Source organism: Pelophylax lessonae (assembly GCF_965119305.1).
Source record: "Pelophylax lessonae genome assembly, chromosome: 12".
NCBI classification, from domain to species: Eukaryota; Metazoa; Chordata; class Amphibia; order Anura; family Ranidae; genus Pelophylax; species Pelophylax lessonae.
The window spans coordinates 207,041,963-207,059,809 of record NC_138779.1 but is presented as its reverse complement, the minus strand read 5'-3'; the positions used below and the strand labels follow the sequence as shown (position 1 = coordinate 207,059,809).

The following is a 17,847-nucleotide window of genomic DNA, read 5'->3' as shown; positions in this document are numbered from 1 at the left end:
TCTGATGTGAAAGGGGGAGATGGAATGACTCTAATGTGAAAGAGGGGATTGAAGACTCTGATTTAAAAGGGGGGAACGGAGAACTCTAATGTGAGTGAGGGGGGGGGGATGATGCATTAGAAAGTGAGACTAGAATTAGGATGACGGCTCCTAACCAATGGCAGCATCACAAGGTTTTTCTTTCATGTTTTCTATCTTTCTTCAAGCATTGCGTCCAAAATAGAAAAGAAGATGGCAGTAAATAGTTTTCACATTAGACATTTTGATTTTTGATTTTTATGTCTAGGCTATAGTTCCTCATTAATTCCATGTTTGTATAAATGTTATCTTGCCTTCATTTGATAACACAAGATAGATAGATCTTCCCATTGAAGAAAATATTTATTTGAAGCTGTTTTGTTTCCTCGCAGGCTTTGCCCTGGAGTGTGAAGTGTGTTTTGCAATCAATCCCACCACCTGTAGCGGCCACTACGAGACCTGCAAACCTGACCAGAGCCACTGCATGATGACTCTCACGGAGATGTCGATGACTGACGGTGAAAGTAATTATTCCTTTATTTTTTAAGTGGGAGATGGGATTGTCTCAGTATAAAAAAGGAGAGGAGGTAAAAGTCATGATTTGACAGCTCTGCCCCTCAGAATTAAAGGATTAGTCCGCCAAATTGAGAAATGTTAGTAACAGGTTGGGCCTGGCAGGGTGAGTCAGCCTCTTTTATTGTAGGATAGGGGAAAGGTGTGCAGTGATGGATCTCTTCAACCAGTAGATGTTCTTCATTAGGTCTGAAGCAGCGTAGAGAGGGAATAATCCTCCTTAGGCAGTTCTCCCAAGAGTGGTAGCACAAGGCTGGCCCTTTGCTCAAAAGGGGCTAGGTGTGCAAGGAGCAAAATGCCAAAGGCTGAATGTATAAAGTTCAGATTTAATCTTATTCCGATTCTGGTATCATAAAAGTCCAACACGTTTCGGGGGCTTAGAGGATCTCCATTCATCAGGGCTTGGTACTGCTAAAGTATGCATGTACTAGACTTAAGCCTCGTACACACGCAGCGAATTTCCGCCGACCTGTTGTCCGTCTTTTGTCCAGAGTGCGTGTCTGTTGGTTGGAATGTGCTCTAGACTGCACACGAATTTTCCCATACGACAGAATTCTATTTTAAGTGATGTCATGTGTTGGATTGCTTTCTATGTGTTCTTTCATCTCTGAGCATGCCTTGTCTTGCTCATAAGATTTTTCCACGTCGAAATCTGTACTAATGAGACGAAAATCGGACGTGTGTTGACGGATGGACAAAAATTTTAATGCCTGCACATCAGGATTTTGTCAGCCGAAAAGTCGGCTGTCGAAAGCACCATACTAACAAGCCGAAAATCGGCAGATCGGTCGTCAGACGAAATTTCCCGACCAAATTTCTTATCGTGTGTATGGGGCTTTATTAAGTCGGATGGACCCTGAGAAATAATTCGTATGATCACTTCAGATGTCCATCAATCTTTAACCATCATAGTTCAACAGTTCCAAGCCCCGATGAAGGAGGGCCCTAAAAAAGCATGGGATTTTTAATTATACAAGAGTCTGAATAAAACTAAATCTGGATTTTATACTTAGCTTTATGCACTTTACTCCTTGCATACCCAGTCCATGACTTCTCATATGGCTTGAATACTCCAACGAGATCTCCCTGCCATAGTTCCTAAATCTGTGCTAGGACCTTCACGCCGCTCTTGATTACGTCGTACTGACGAAACGTATAGGACGAAGCTACCAGCGTCATTCACTTCCAGGTTGGATTCTGTGGAATGCACCATGACCCGGTGTAACGTGAGAATTACCTACCCCGTGAGAATTACCTACCCCCGTCACTTCCGGTCAGAAACATCTGAGCAGCGCAGCAGTGCGCATGCTCAGAGCCCCGGATACCTAATGGAAGAACAGAGGAGCTTACTAGTGCGCATGCGCACTAGTATGAAACGATCACGGTGTACCGTGAAATAAATCTACCGACGCGGCGGTTTCATGAAACAGCTGTGCAGAAATACGAGTAATCTCCGCTCCTGTGCCTGTCACTTCCCTGCTCTCGGCAAGTAAATATAAAAGCGGCTCTCGGCTCCGTGATTTATGTATTCATACAGCCGCCGCCGCTTTTATAATTACTATCCGAGATGAGGGAAGTGACAGGCACAGGAGCGGAGATGACTCGTATTTCAGCACAGTTGTTTTAATGTAACCGCTGCGTTACATACAGTGCCGAGCACCGGAAGTGACGAGGGGTAGGTTTTTCTCACGGGTAGGTAATTTTCACGGAACACCGGACTTCCTTCCTTTTTAATGCTGTTTAAACGCTGGCTTGATGTAAGTGTATTTTGGATCTGTTTACAATAAAGAAGTTATACAGTGGTGCACTATGGGGTATTGCCTTTACTATTTCTCCACATAAAATGATGGGACAAGAGAACCACAGGGAAGAGGAATTTTATAATTGGCTGTGGATGTTTTGGCAACCAATCAGCACAGTTTTATGTCATTTTGTATGTATACATACAATTAGGGCACTGAACACTTGATGGATTGCATCTAGTACAAGTTGGGAACTCACTGAACTATTCTTAAACACGCACACTACGGTATTCATTTTTATTTATTGATACTCATTAACTTGCAAAGCAGCACCACACCCACTACACATACTTTTATCATCAAACACCTCTCCGGGGGCTGTTTTCAGTGGAGGCAGCAGCTTTTTCACTGCACAGGATTACATAACTTTTGCGGGGAACTAGCGTCAGCATTTTCTTAGTATTGACGCTGTGTCTGTCCAACTGGGATTTGTGGGTGCTCCCATCCACCTTTGTGTGCCCCAACTCTTTCTGTTACATTCTCCATAATATAAAGATAAAATCCAGTGGCAATGGTGGATAATGTACACAGCCAGTGTGCATAACCAAGAACATAGCACAGGGGTTGTAGAAACTCCTCATAATGGGCACTGCTGGTGGGCAGACCTGGGAATTCAGCACAGAGATGGTGGGAGCTCCTCATAATGGGAACAGCAAGAGTGAAGACCCAAGAACTTAGCATAGGGATGGCGGGAACCCCCCATAATGGGCACCGCAGATGTGCAGACGAAAGAACTTAGCTCACATGGATGCTAGGAACCCCACATATCAGGCACAACAAGTGAGCAGACCCAAAAACGTAGCACAGGGATAGTAAACCCCCTCATAATGGCCACAGCAAGAGTACAGACCCGAGAACTTAGCACATGGATGGTGGGAACCTTACATATCAGGCACAACAGATGTGCAGACTTAAGAACTTAGCATAGAGATGGTGGTAACCCCTCATAATGGACACACCAGGTGTGCACCGCTGGTGTGCAGACCTGGGAATTCAGCACAGGGATGGTGGGAGCTCCTCATAATGGGCCCAGCAAGAGTGCAGACCCAAGAACTTAGCATGGGGATGGCGGGAACCCCCATAATGGGCACAGCAGATGTGCAAACCCGAGAACTTAGTGCACATGGATGGTAGGAACCCCACATATCAGGCACAACAAGTGAGCAGACCCAAAAATGTAGCACAGGGATGGTGAAACCCCTCATAATGGCCACAGCAAGAGTGCAGACTCGAGAACTTAGCACATGGATGGTGGGAATCCCACATAACAGGCACAACAGATGTGCAGACCTAAGAACTTAGCATAAAGATGGTGGTAACCCCTCATAATGGGCACACTAGGTGTGTAGACCTGAGAACTTAGCACATGGATGGTGGGAACCCTTCAAAATGGGTACAGCAAGTGGGCAGACCCGAGAACTTAGCACATGGATGGTAGGAACCCACATGTCTGACACAGCAAGTGTACAGACCCAAGAGCTTAGCACATGGATGGTGGGAACCCTTCAAAATGGGTACAGCAAGTGTACAGACCCAAGAACTTAGCATAGAGATGGTGGTAACCCCTCATAATGGGCACAGCAGGTGTTCAGACCCAAGAACTTAGCATAGGGATGTTGGGAACCCCTCATAATGGGCACAGTAGGTGTGTAGATCCAATAACTTAAGCACAAGGATGGTGGGAACCCCTCATAGTTCCACTTTAATTGTTTATGTTGAATTTTGCAGACACTTACAGAACTGCCGAGCTGGAGAAGTCTTGTGCCAGCGACTATGACTGCACACACCTGGCAACCTTAAACGCCAAAGACTTCAAAGTAGGAGTGACCAAACAATGCTGCGATAAGGATTTCTGTAACAACGGCTCTATCACCTGTAAGTCGTTCTCTAGATACATTTATATGGTTTTTCTTATTTTTTTGTATTTTTAAGCTCAGCAAAAATTGAATTTTAGCAGTTGCACTTATTTTTTTGCATGTTGTGTGTAAATGGCTATTCTTATTGGTGAGAATTTGTTTAAAAACTAGTCATGAAGATGCTTATGCAAGTAAATTAATATTCATTGTGAAAACTGAACTCTGGGCAGATATAAAATACACAAATGAATGCAACTCTCTGATCATTAAAGTGATTGTAAAGTCCCGTTTTTTTTTTTTTTTTTAATAACAAACATGTTATATGTAGCAATATTTCCAGGCCTTGGGCCTGAGGTGGGTCTGCCATTAGCACCGGTAACACTCCCAACACATTTAAGTTGTGACCCCAGGTTTGAGAACTGAGACAATGACCATTCCGGCATCTTTGGTTTGTTTTGTTTATTGTATATTGGGGATGGGAGAAGGGAATGAGTGGGCTTAACTGGGACTTTGTACAAAAATGCCCACTAGCGCTGTCTTGGCGCCAGCTGAATGCCCACAAGCACTTCCTGACGCTTGCAAATACTGCTTGGCTGAATTAGTGCTGGAACCTCGACTTTAACTTTTTTGTCAACTCAGAAGATCCAGGACTTTAGAACACTTGACTCCTGACACTCGATTTAGCTCAAAAGTCACTGAACAGCTCCCTCCAGCCCTTCACTGGCTGAGGTAGCTCCTTGTCACTGCTTGTGCGGCTGCAACTCTTAACTCTGTACACTGCCCAACCACTGGTACCCTCTTTACACTTCAGGGTACTCTCTGACTAGGTTCCCTCTCTAACACTTCAGGGTCCTCTGACTAGGTACCCCCTCTAACACTTCAGGGTCCTCTGACTAGGTACCCCCTCTAACACTTCAGGGTCCTCTGACTAGGCACACCCTTTACAGCTAGCTGACTCCTGGATCCCTGGAACCTTCTCTGGAGTGGTCCCCTCTACACTTGCTCTACACTTGGCAGACCCCTAGGGGCAGTTCACAGTAATCAGGACCTTGGCAGGCTTTCCTGGAACTGAACCCCTCTTTCTCCGCTGGTCCTCGGCACACCGGATCCCCTCTGAAGCTCAGCTCAGCACTCTCTGGATTCCCAGGCAGCCACCGGGAAACACCCGATCCTTCTGACAGGAGGAGAGACAGCCTTACTCTCCCTCCTGAGACTCTGCTTCCTGCCAAAGATGCTGCGTCATGCACTCCCTCAAAACTTATACCCACTCCCAGAATACTCTGCGGCAGAATCTGCTTTTTGGGGTAGATACAGGCCTGAGTGTGTATCTGATTGGGTCTCCTCCACTGCCCAATGAGAACCCTCTCATGGAGTCAGTGGGAAGACTCCCCTCTCAGCAGACACACCTGGGAGACATGACAGCCAGCTGAAATCATGGCCCTGCTGTTAGGTAGCCAAGGCCCACTAAACTTTTACCTAGAACCTACCTGTAGGGTGCTACATCTACTTACCTGCTCTGTTGCAGTGGATTTGCACAGAGTGGCACGGATCCTCCTCTTCTCAGGTCCCTCTTTGCAGCTCTTGCTTCCTCCCTTTAGTCGAGTGCCCCAACAGTAAGCAGCTTGCTATGGGGGTACCCGAGCCGAGCTGCAGATTCGCCTGTCCTTTCAGACACGGAGCTGCCGCTCAGCCCTGTCCCCTCTCTCTTCCGATTGACTTTAATTGACAGCAGCGGGAGCCAATGGCGCCGCTGCTGTGTCTCAGCCATTTAGGAGGGAGTGTCCCGGGTGGCCGAGGGACTCATGGACATCGCTGGACAGGGATTGGGTTCAGGTAAGTATTAGGGGGTGCAAGAAAGGGAAAAACCGCTCTGGTGTGTGAATGTCCAAACAGTCAAGTAGGGTGCTAGTTAGGTCCGCAATCCCGGCAGCTGTGTAAATAGAAGTTAGGCAACCGCACTCCAACTTGAAAGTAAAGATGAATAAAATCCGTTTATTGAAGATTCCAAAAATCCATAGTGACAAAAATCAGAGACAGGGGACAGACATAGTTGACGCGTTTCACTGAGTTACATTCGCTTAGTCAGAACTATGACTAAGCGAATGTAATTTCGTGAAACGCGTCAACTATGTCTGTCCCCTGTCTCTGATTTTTGTCACCAAGTATTAGGGGGTGCTGGGGAGGCTGCTTCACACAGAAGGTTTTTATCTTAATGCATAGAATGCATTAAGGTAAAAAAACCTTCTGACTTTACAACTCCTTCAAATTTATTTTTTAAGCAGAGGTAGTATAAGTACCTGAATTTCACTTGATATCAGCCTCTTGCCTTTCATGTACAGCAGGGCTCAGACTGGAGGGATGTAGAAGCAGCACAAGGAGCCAGTCACATATAATGCAGTGCAGGGGACATACTGAGGATCATAGGTGTACGCAGCCTTTAGCATTAGGGTGTGCACCCCAAAGCTCAAACACGTGTGTGTGTGTGTGTATAAATATATGTTCTCTGGGCCGTGCACATACCCAACCCACCCACTCAAACCTAATTGCAATACTAGAAGAAAGCAAGGAGGAGGCAGGGTCCATCCTGGTGATGTTTCGCAGTCCTCCTGAGAGCTGGGAGTGCCTGAAACTGCTGGGGGAGGAGGTAGAGGGATGAAATTTGTCCTGATAATGTGCATATAATTCAAGACAGTTGGCAACTATGGGTGATTAGGGTGTGCCCAGGCACACCAGGCACACCCTGTGCGCACGCCTATGCTGAGGATAGAACAGAGTGACCGGGTTTATCTGCTGCTTCTTTTTTCACTGTCCAGTAAATTGTGGATGTTTTAAATGGTTTTTACGCTATGAAGATGTTTCCTTCCACTTCTCCTAACTCCGTGCATGGTCATATCTCACTCGGGCGGGTGACTATGTGAGACGTTGCAGCAGGGACAGCAGCGTGAGGAAATACTCTTTTGAGTTTGCTGCGGAGCGCAATTGCTGGTTTATAGCTTGACCAGCCAATGTTATTGATGAGTTAGTTTGGGGTGAACGGTGAAGGATCACACTGGGTGTCGCTTACAAATAATCAGAAGGATATTCTTTAGGAAAACTTTATCCACCACTTTCTTGGGAACTTATTTTTGGGATCTTATAGGAACTTTACAAAAATCTTTTTTGGATCACATATGAACTGTTTTTTAGTATTAATAATGTTTTTGCACGACTTCTGGATCACTTATAAATTTGTTTTTGTATTTTATTAATATTTATTTTTTGCACTATGCACTTTAATGAGAATCTATAGCAGTGGTTCTCAACCAGGGTTCCGTGGAACTCTAGGGTTCCTCCACAGGTTGCTAGGGGTTCCTTGAGCAATGAGCCATTTCTGCCTTTCAGATAAGTTCCCAATGACACCATTGATATTTTTAGCTATCTGGAAGAAGGTAATTCTTCTCAATGATCACAAGTGTAAGGAGCATTCTTCCCATTAGTGGTGGCTGGTGCTCAATGGGCCGGGGGGGGGGGGGGCAGTGGACGGACGACACCATGCCCCCCCCCCCCCCGACCACACCATACCCCCTCCCCTGGGTCGCCGGCTCACTCACCTTGTGAAGGGCAGACAGGCTGTGTTTCCTCCCTCCTCAGCCAATGGCATGGCTTCTCTTTTCGGCCAATCAGGAAACCGGTCTCAGGACCCCCTTCCTGATTGGCCAGCAGGAGGATCCGTGTGACAATAGTGAATATTAATTCGCTATTGTCACACAACTGGGTGTGCTCACGGCGCAGTGCTCTGCACCCTTTTTTGAAGCCTATGAGAGCCTCTGGCTCTAATCACGTGCTTCAAAAAAAAAAACCCCATTGGAATCCATGCGTCCGGTGCCCTGCATGTAGATTAGGGGGACCGATGCAGGGATTGGGGGGGGGGCAGCGTCCCTGCGCCCCCAATGGATGGGCCGCCTCTGCTTCCCACTGACCATCACAACTAATGTATCAAGAGTTGTAAATAAAGTCATTTTTAGAGCCGGTTCACGCCTGACAAGTCGCCGCGGGTCGCCTGCCATAGATTAGCACAGGACCCATTCTAATAGGAGCGACACAAGTCTCTCCGACTTAGAAAAATGGTCCTGAGCTTCTTTGGGGCGACCTGGAGCGACCTGCATTGACTTCAATGATATGAAGTCCGTGTCGGCCGCTCCGAGGTCGCGGTGCCAGCTGTGCACCGCGACTTCACAGTTCGCCCCGGCAAGTCGGGTTGCGCCTGTGTGAACCGGCACTTAGCAGGGGTTCCCTGAGACCTGAAAATTATTTCAAGGGTTCCTCCACGTTGAAAAGGTTGAGAAAGGCTGATCTAGAGCATGCTCTTATTATGTTTTTTTTTTTTTTTTTTTTTTTCATTTTGTTGCATTTTCTTTAGCAATTTTACATTATAAGAAATGTTTATTCATTGAATATCATTAGATTGTATTAGTATGATATGCACTAGGTGATATGTTTGGGTAGATTCACTACTTTGTACATATTGAGATTCTTATTTATTATTAGAAATATCACGAGTATTAGTTAGATCTAGTGGGATCATACTAGTGGGATCATAGATCTGCGCCTCTTGCTTTTCTCATTATATCAGTTAAAGTAACGCAGTGTCGTATCGCAAAAAAAATGGTAATGAAGGGAGGTGAATCTTCCGGGGGTCAAGTGGTTAAAGCAAATCAGGAATTTGCCCCCCACGCTGTGCAGTCCTATCCATCATTGACCCCTCCCCTGAGTTACAGAATTCCTTGATTTGCAAGCTGTAATGTGCAATGGCTGAGGACCTGAGAACCTAAAATGTTTTGCATTTATGAGCTGACTTTTGCTAGTGCAAACATATTCCTAACAATCTCGGGTGTAACTGATTGTCTATAAACAGAATGTTCATCTTCTCTGCACCAAACATCATATCTAACTCATGAAATATGTCTGGCTGGAAAATCAAGCTTTTTCATGTGAACTAAATTAGAAACACATTTAATATTTGGATTTTGGTCCCTAAATCTGATGGATTTGGAAATTTTTGTTTGCACAGCTTTCTTCGTAAACCAAAAGTGCGGATCTGTTCCAAGTGCACCAATTCAGTTTAAAGGCAAACGCATTGGCCCATATACTGTATGCCTAGGCATTGCAGTATTGCATGAAAAGGCACAATTTTTGCCATGACTTTTTCCATGTACTACCGCAATGCATATTAGTATGTGAACTGTCATTTCAAATGTCACCTCAACACACTTGCACAGTAGCAGACAATGCACTTGGGGTCACATCCTATTAGGGTGCACTGCCATACGGTTTTCATAAGACACTAAAATGACGTCATAACTGCAATCAAGTAATACAGCTAGATCATCCACCTTCTCCTAGCCCCAGCTTGTGACTGAAGAAGAAAAAAGAAGCAGCACACTGATCAGTTCTTCCCTCTGCTCTCTGTTCCTGCCTACAAATTGCTTGCCAGATTGAGGCATGGACTCCACTAGACCTCTGAAGGTATGCTGTGGTTTCTGGCACCATGCCATCAGTAGCAGACCCTTTAGGTCCTTAACCTTCCTAGCGGTATTCCCGAGCGTGACTCGGGGTTAGATTTTAGAGCCAAAAGCGGTAACCCCAAGCCACACTCAGGGTACCGCTAGGAAGATCGCTGGATCCTGGTAGAGGTTTTACTTACCTTTTCTCCGGAATCCAGCGAAGAATGCAGGCGGTATGCGGCGGCGGAGCTTCCTCCCGATCGTCTGCGAGCCCCGGCTTCCATCTCCGGCGACGTGACGTTCGCCGGGGGTTGGAACCGGCGGCAAATTCAAATGTGAAACACACCAAACACACTGATACTATTCAAAATAAAATAAAATCCCATTACATTGCCCCCCAGTGCCCTTTCCTTTTTATGTATGTATATATATTTATATATATATATATACATACATATATATATATACATATATATATATATATATATATATATATATATATATATATATGTATGTATATATATATATATATATATATATATATATATATATATATATATATATATATATATATACGTATATATATACATATATATATATATATATATATATATATATATATATATATATATATACGTAATTCTTGTGAATGAGCAGCCCAAACCAACTGTATACATAATATATATATATATATATATATATATAATATATGTATATATATATAATATATATAATAAATGTATACAGTTGGTTTGGGCTGCTCATTCACAAGAATTACATGCAAAATAATGGTACCGCTTTCAGCACCTAAAATCCAAAAGAATCATACCGCCAGGGAGGTTAACGTAAGTTGGGAGGTGAGGCCTCAATGGATTCGTTTTTATAGCACATCCCACAGATGCTTGAATGGATTAAGATCTGGAGAATTTAGAGATCAAGTCAACACCTCAAACGTATTGTTGTGTTCCTCAAACCATTAGGCATTAGGGTGCATTAGGGTGCACTGCCATACGACTTGCATAAGACACCAATATGACCTCTTAACTGCAATCCAGTAATACAGCTAGATCATCCACTCACCTTCTCCTAGCCCCAGCTTGTGGCTGAACAAGAAAAAAGAAGCAGCACACTGATCAGTTCCTCCCTCTGCTCTCTGTTCCTACCTACAAATTGCTTGACAGATTGAGGCATGGACTCCACTAGACCTCTGAAACAGGCCCGGACTGGGGCAAAAAATAGGCCCGGGCATTTTGGACTGAGCAACCCATTTTACAGCGAAAATTACAAAAAATTACTTCAGTCATTGTAAGCCCTGTACGCTTTAACCACTTGCCGACCACGCAATAGCCAAATGACGACTACAGCCTGGCCGGCCATGGTGTTATATGACGTCCTCCCATGATTGCGCCCACCGCACGCCCCAGAGGCGTAACTAGAACCTTCAGGGCCCTGATGCAAGAAACCATGAAGGGCCCCCCAGACCCCTGGCCGGGGCCCTTACCTTCAAGCCCAGGGCTCTTCCCACTAATCCTGGGGCTCTTTACACTTGTTGCATGGCCTTTTATTACGGTCCCGCAGCAGGATTCTTTCACAAGTTCTGCAGTGGGCCCCCTTCCTGCAATCTTGTGGGCCCCCTTCCTGCAATCTTGGGGCCTCCCCACAGTGGTGCAATGCCAGGGTCCGGTTGCAAGTGTGACCTTTGCGATCCTGGAAGTTCACCCACTGGTTTGCTGCCGGGCCCCCTGGAGCATGGGGCCCGGTAGCGATTGCAACCCCTCCAACCCCTGTAGTTACGCCCCTGGCACGCCCACTGTGGCGTGCGGGTATCACGCTTCATGATCACTGTGTCCTCTGGACACAGCTGATCACAGGTCAAGATAAAGAGCCAATCAGCTGCTCTTTACCATGTGATCAACAGTACCTACCGTTGCTGCCAATCAGAGCCCACCAGTGGGGTACTTTGACGCAGTAGTGGGCTTGAGCACGATATGGCCATATGGTGGGACCAAACCCCCATTTTTATTTATGGACTCTCTTCAGATTTGGTAGTAATTTCTTTTGCATTTGCGCGCTATTCTTTTTAAATATGCATGTCTTTTGGTTCATAGCTGCAGCAGCTTTGGAAATACATGGGTATGCTCCCCCAAATTTTTTGCCTGTTTATTATGTATTCGGTCTGACCAGACTATCGAGGTTGAGCAGCCCTCCCCACCCCCCACATACACCTGTACTCAATCAGTGTCCACCATCAAATGGATATAGGAGGAGTCCCCTGTAGTGCATTTGCACATTTTTCCCAGCAAGGAGTGTTGTCTCCAAGGGTTAGAAGGGCTGGATTCATCTCTTTTTCATGGATAGTGTAGGACCCACTGATAATGGGGTACTTTGACGCAGTAGTGGGCTTGAGCACGATATGGCCATATGGTGGGACCAAACCCCCATTTTTATTTATGGACCCTCCTCATCAGTGTCACGTATTAGTGCTGCCTATCAGTGCCCATTGGTGCCTCCTGATCAGTGTAATCTATCAGTTCCCCCTACCAGTGCGCCTATCAGTGCTCCTATCAGTGCAGCCTCATCAATGCCGTCTCACCAGTGCCAATTATTGAAGGAGAAAATCTACCTGTTTGCAAAATTTTATAACTATGAAAAGGTTTTTTATTTCCAAAAGGTTTGGTCTTTTTTAGTTTATTTTGAAAAAAATAAAAAACCCAGTGGCGATTAAATACAACCAAAGGAAAGCTCTTTTTGTGTGAAAAAAATTATAACGAATGTCATATGGGTACAGTGTTGCATGACTGCTTAATTGTCATTCAAAGTGTGACAGCGATGAAAGCTGAGAATTGGCCTGGGCAGGAAGGGGGTGAAAGTGCCCGGTAGACAAGTGATTAATGACAGGTCAGTGATTACCTGCGAGGACTGCTGCTGGCAGAGCGGATAGATACAGATAGCTGCAGCTGCCACTGACCTGTCATTAAAGCGTACAGGGCTTGATGGTCAGCAGATTTCTCCTGTTGTCATTCGCGCCGGTGCTATTTACCAGTACAAATGCAGCCTAAGTCAGGCCAGTGCAAGATGGACTGTGATTGGTCAGTTCGGGTTACTTTGCATAAAGTCAACAGACAAAGGAGCGGTGCAGTAACCCATAGTAACCAATCAGAACTTGTCACACATGTGACCAACCAGTAGTGACTTGTGATATGATTTGATGTTCTGGGTGACTGCATCTCCTGGTTGCAATCAGCGCTGGCTGACAAAATGGAAGCTCCATTATATATGCACAGTCTATATACAGCATTCACTGTGTCATAGGAAGAGACAGTGCTGAGCCAGATGTTTTCAGAAACAGTGCTTACTCGGACTTGTAGTCCCAGCAAGCTTCAGGGGAGCCTCAGCATCCATACAATCCCAGGTCACAGCACTGGAGGAATGTCAGATATGTTATAAAAAGAGTCTGTACAGCAGCAATGCAGCACCTACTTTCAAGGTGACTGGCAGGCCAGTCTCCAAAAGTTTCCCCATTCCTCTTCACTGCAACCACCTGAACTCCGATCCCACCATCAGCAATGCTAGATGCAGGTCTCTCCCCTCAGTCTGACTTACAGGCGCTCTGACACAGGTCTCGTGTTTGCTGACGCCCCGCCCACCTCTACACCTAAACAAAGGAAGCAGTTAGAGGAGACAGCTTGTGACCTGAGCGTTCCTCTCCCACAATACTGAAAAGGGCGAGCTGATTCATGGATTTTTGCCTCGTCCACACAGCCTAATGCTGGCACCTTCCCCTATTAGTAAATGCTGCCTGGCGGCCCCGACCCACCGGGAAAGTGCCCGGTCTGCCCTATGGCCAGTCCGGGCCTGCTCTGAAAGTATGCTGTGGTATCTGGCACCAAGCCATCAGTAGCAGACCCTTTTGGTCCTTAAAGTAAGTTGGGTGGTGGGGCGTCCATGAATCAGTTTTGATAGCTTATCCCACAGATGCTTGAATGGATTAGGATCTGGAGAATTTAGAGGTCAAGTCAACACCTCAAACGTGTTGTTGTGTTCCTCAAACCAATCTCGAAGTCAGCAGACCAGGTCACCTTCTTCTATTGCTCCGTGGTCCAGTTCTGATGCTCATGTGCCCATTGCAGGCACTTTTAGCTGTGGACGCCCTAACCGCTCTGTGGCTACCATGCAGCCCCATACGCAACAAACTGCCATGCGTGCGCTGTGTGTTCTGACACCTTTCTGTCGGAACCAGCATTACCTTTTTCAGCAGCCTAAACTACAGTAACTGTTCTATTGGATTGAGCTCCACAGTAAATGACCAGTAAAAACAACCTCCTGCACTCGAATGTGGTGCTTAGCGTTTGACAGGTTTTCACTTTTCTGACCCATGGTCTGGCGATGTAATGCCATGCTGCCTTCTTAGGACTGTGGGTGTCCCTTCAACAATAGACAGATTATACACCAGCCTTTTCATACACTTTAATAATAAATAAAAGCAAGTAATATACTCACAAACACATAGGGAGTTATTTTCTAAAACTGGAGAGTGCAAAATCTGGTGCAGCTACGCATACAAACCAATCAGGTTTTATTCTCAAAGCTTAATTGAACAAGCTGACGTCAGAAGCTGATTGGCTAGCATGTACAGCTGCACCAGATTCTGAGTTCACCAGTTTTAATAATCCCCACCCCCATAATGGCAACAGGCATATCAACTACAAAAGACTGTCGCCAGAGCCGCAATGCTCAGCTTGTAAAACTGAAAGACTTTTCAGCATTCAACATTGCTTACACGTTTTGAGGGGCTGCCCCTTCGAAATGCGTTAGCATATTGGACGCTGAAAGGTCTTCCCATGTTACAAGGTAAGCTTTGCAGATCTGGCGACAGTCAGGTTTTGAGTATTTGATATGCCTGTTGACACTATGCGTTTGTGAGTGTTTTACTTTTTTATGAATAAAGTGTATTAGAAGGTAATGCACTAGGCTGGTGCACCCTCTGTCTATTGTTTTAATAGACTACATAGTCTGGCCTTTGCTTCCCATGTGCATCAATGAGCCTTGGCCTCCCATGAACCTGTCGCCGGTTGGCTGGTTTTCCTTCCTTGGACCACTTTTGGTCGGTCCTGACCACTGCAGACTGGCAGGGCCGGTGCTACCACTAGGCGAACTAGGCAGCCGCCTAGGGCGCACTGCCACCTAGGGTGCAGCCATGGCCAGTGCCACATTCCTCTCCTGTCACCTCCTCATCCCCAGTAGACGTCACCACTAGAGAGGGGGTGTATACAGGAAGGGGGGTGTAGGGTTAAATGGGGCAGTGTGTATAGGAAGGGGGGTGTAGGGTTAAAGGGGGCCAGTGTGTGCAGGAAGGGGGTGTAGCATTAAAGGGGGGGCAGTGTGTGCAGGAATGGGGGGTGTAGGGTTCAAGTGGGCAGTATGTATAGAAAGGGGGGTGTAGGGTTAAATGGGAGCAGTGTGTAAACGAATGGGGGTGTAGAGTTAAAGGGGGTGTAGGGTTAAAGGGGGGAAGTGTGTGCAGGAAGGAGAGTATAGCATTAAAGGGGAGCAGTGTGTGTGCAGGAGAGGGGTGTAGCATTAAAGGAGGGAAGGGTGTGCAGGACGGGGGTGTAGCATTAAAGGGGGCCAGTGTGTGCAGGAAGGGGGTGTAGGGTTAAAGGGGGGCAGTGTGTGCAGGAACGGGGTGTAGCATTAAAGGAGGGCAGTATGTGCAGGATGGGGGTGTAGCATTAAAGGGGTATAGGGTCGGGGGGGCATAATGTGCAGGAAGGGGGGCAACGTGTACAGTTTTTTTTTTGGGGGGGTGCAATTGGCTGGTCTTGCCTAGGGAGCAAAATTGTCTAGCACCGGCCCTGCAGACCGGGAACATCAAGTCGTCTAGCCCATTACAATTTGGTCCTTGTCAAAGTCACTCAATTTCTTACACATTGTTTCTGCTTTCAACACATCAACTTCAGGAACAACATTGTCATTTGTTGGCAAACATATCCCACTGACTTTCAAGTGACGTCACATGTTACATAAGCTTTTGAGGTTTGTTTGACAACTTCTGTCTTTCACGAATCCATGCTGTCTGTTACTTAAAATATTTTTTTCCAGCAAGAACTCATCTATGTGGTTTATTAAACTCTCCAGTATCTTCCCGACTATAGAAGTTACACTAACTGGTCTATAGTTACTTGGTAAAGACATTGATCCCTTTTTAAAAATAGGCACCACATTGGCCCTACGCCAATCCAGTGATACTATTCCCAGTCCTAAACATGTCCCTAAAACATTGTTATGAGATATTAATTCATTGTCATAGTCAGTGACACTGTAAAAAAAAAAATAAATAAAATGATAAAAAATACAATTAAAATACCAAAAAATAAAAACTATTGATACCAGTGGGTGAACTTCCAGGATCGCAAAGGTCACACTTGCGACCGATCCCTGGCATTCCACCACCGTGGGGAAGCCCCAAGAGGGCAGGAAGGGGGCCCACTGCAGAACTTGTGAAAGAGTCTGGCTGCGGGACCATAATAAAGGGCCCCGCAACGAGAGTAAAGGGCCCCAGAATCAGTGGGAAGAGCCCCAGGCTTGAAGGGAAGGGCCCCGCCCAGGGGCAGGGGTCCGGGGGGGGCCCTTCATGGTTTCTTGCACCGGGGCCCTGAAGATTCTTGTTACACCTCTGTAGTAAGGCTAATCGATGAATATATATATACATATATATATACATATACATATATATATATATATATATATATATATATATATATATATATATACTTTTTTTTTTTTTTTAACTAAATGAACACATAATCTCATTCATTTGTGTTTTTTTTTAACTTGCCTGGAGTGTAGCTTACAATGAATAAGACGTTATTTTTTGGTGGCGAATCACTTTCCAGCTGGCAGTAACCTCCTACAATCCAGCTACGATCTCTATGTTGCTTCCCTTTTATATGGAAGACGTATGGAAGAAATTTTGAACTACTAAGCAGTATGAGTTATGCAGAAGTTATCAAAGATATATTCCACTTGGAACTACAAAAATTTACATTGAAATGCATACAAGGAATTAAGTTTACCTGCTCAGGGCTCCCGGTTATCACCCAGACATTTACTTGAATTGCGCCCAACTTCTAAAATTTCTCTTCCAGGGTGCCAGTGGCTAGACTGTGTGAAGGAAGGTCAGGAATGCTCAAACTCCTTCATGGATAGGTGTCTTTCAGAGATAGAGAGAGGGAGGTTGCATGACTCAAAATCAAGTGATGAGAAGGGAAAGGAAAAGAAAGAGAAGAGGAATATCATATACAGTATTATGTTAAAATGACTGTAAATAATGTGTACCCCACTGTTAAAAATTCTGTTCTAGGATAACAATTACTGGACTGTGAGAAGGTGTGAAGAAAGATATATTATATCATACACAGTATTATAGTATATATAGTATTTTTAAGGAAGATTCGCCCTATTTGTCCTGTTTACTGTTACCACCTAATGTAAAAGAAAATCACAAATTTGGGGTTTTCACCAGAACAGGAATAAAGGGGAGATCTTCCAATTGGGGCACCAGTTCTGGTGACAACCAGAGATTCCTTTCACTTTAGAGGAATTTCCTTATTCTTCCTGTTTTAGCTATGGGACAGGAAATGAAGGCAAATTTCCCCAATGGGGACACAAATGGCAACAAAAAACAGAACAGTGGTTATAACTAGGGATTGACCGATTATCGGCAATGCCGAAATATCGGGGGCCGATATGCACTTTCCCCGATATATATCGTAATCGGCCCCTGAGGTTACTGATATTGCCGATATTTTGGGAAAGTGCTTGTAACGGAGTGATGCCTGCAGCCATGGGCATCCGCAGGTAGGGGCAAGGGGGGGCAAATGCCCCCCCCCCCCCCCTGGAATCTCAACTTCCTCCTTTCAAGTGATTATTAAGCCACTTTATACCGTCCTGTCTGGTCTTTTTAATAATCCTGTTTGCCATAGAGTCTGTGTTTTAAAAAAATAAGCCATTCTTTACCAGTTTTCAGAGGGTTGAGGCCGCTCACGTGACCCGTTGTCTCTCTCCTCTCTCCATGTGACAGCTGCCTGCAGTGGAGAGGACAGAGGAGGACAG

The 17,847-nt window shown here is 45.5% G+C and overlaps 1 protein-coding gene across 1 annotated transcript in view; it reads left to right on the top strand.

The window, feature by feature from the left end:
- Positions 1–17,847, top strand: part of LOC309567867 (phospholipase A2 inhibitor gamma subunit B-like) — a gene marked incomplete at its 3' end in the record, with an annotated part of 90,286 nt that overhangs the window by 43,205 nt on the left and 29,234 nt on the right. The window contains exons 2-3 of the mRNA XM_082273372.1: positions 411–542; positions 4,122–4,268. Of these exons, the coding sequence (XP_082129498.1) occupies positions 411–542; positions 4,122–4,268 (279 nt within the window). The remainder of the gene's footprint in view (positions 1–410; positions 543–4,121; positions 4,269–17,847) is intronic.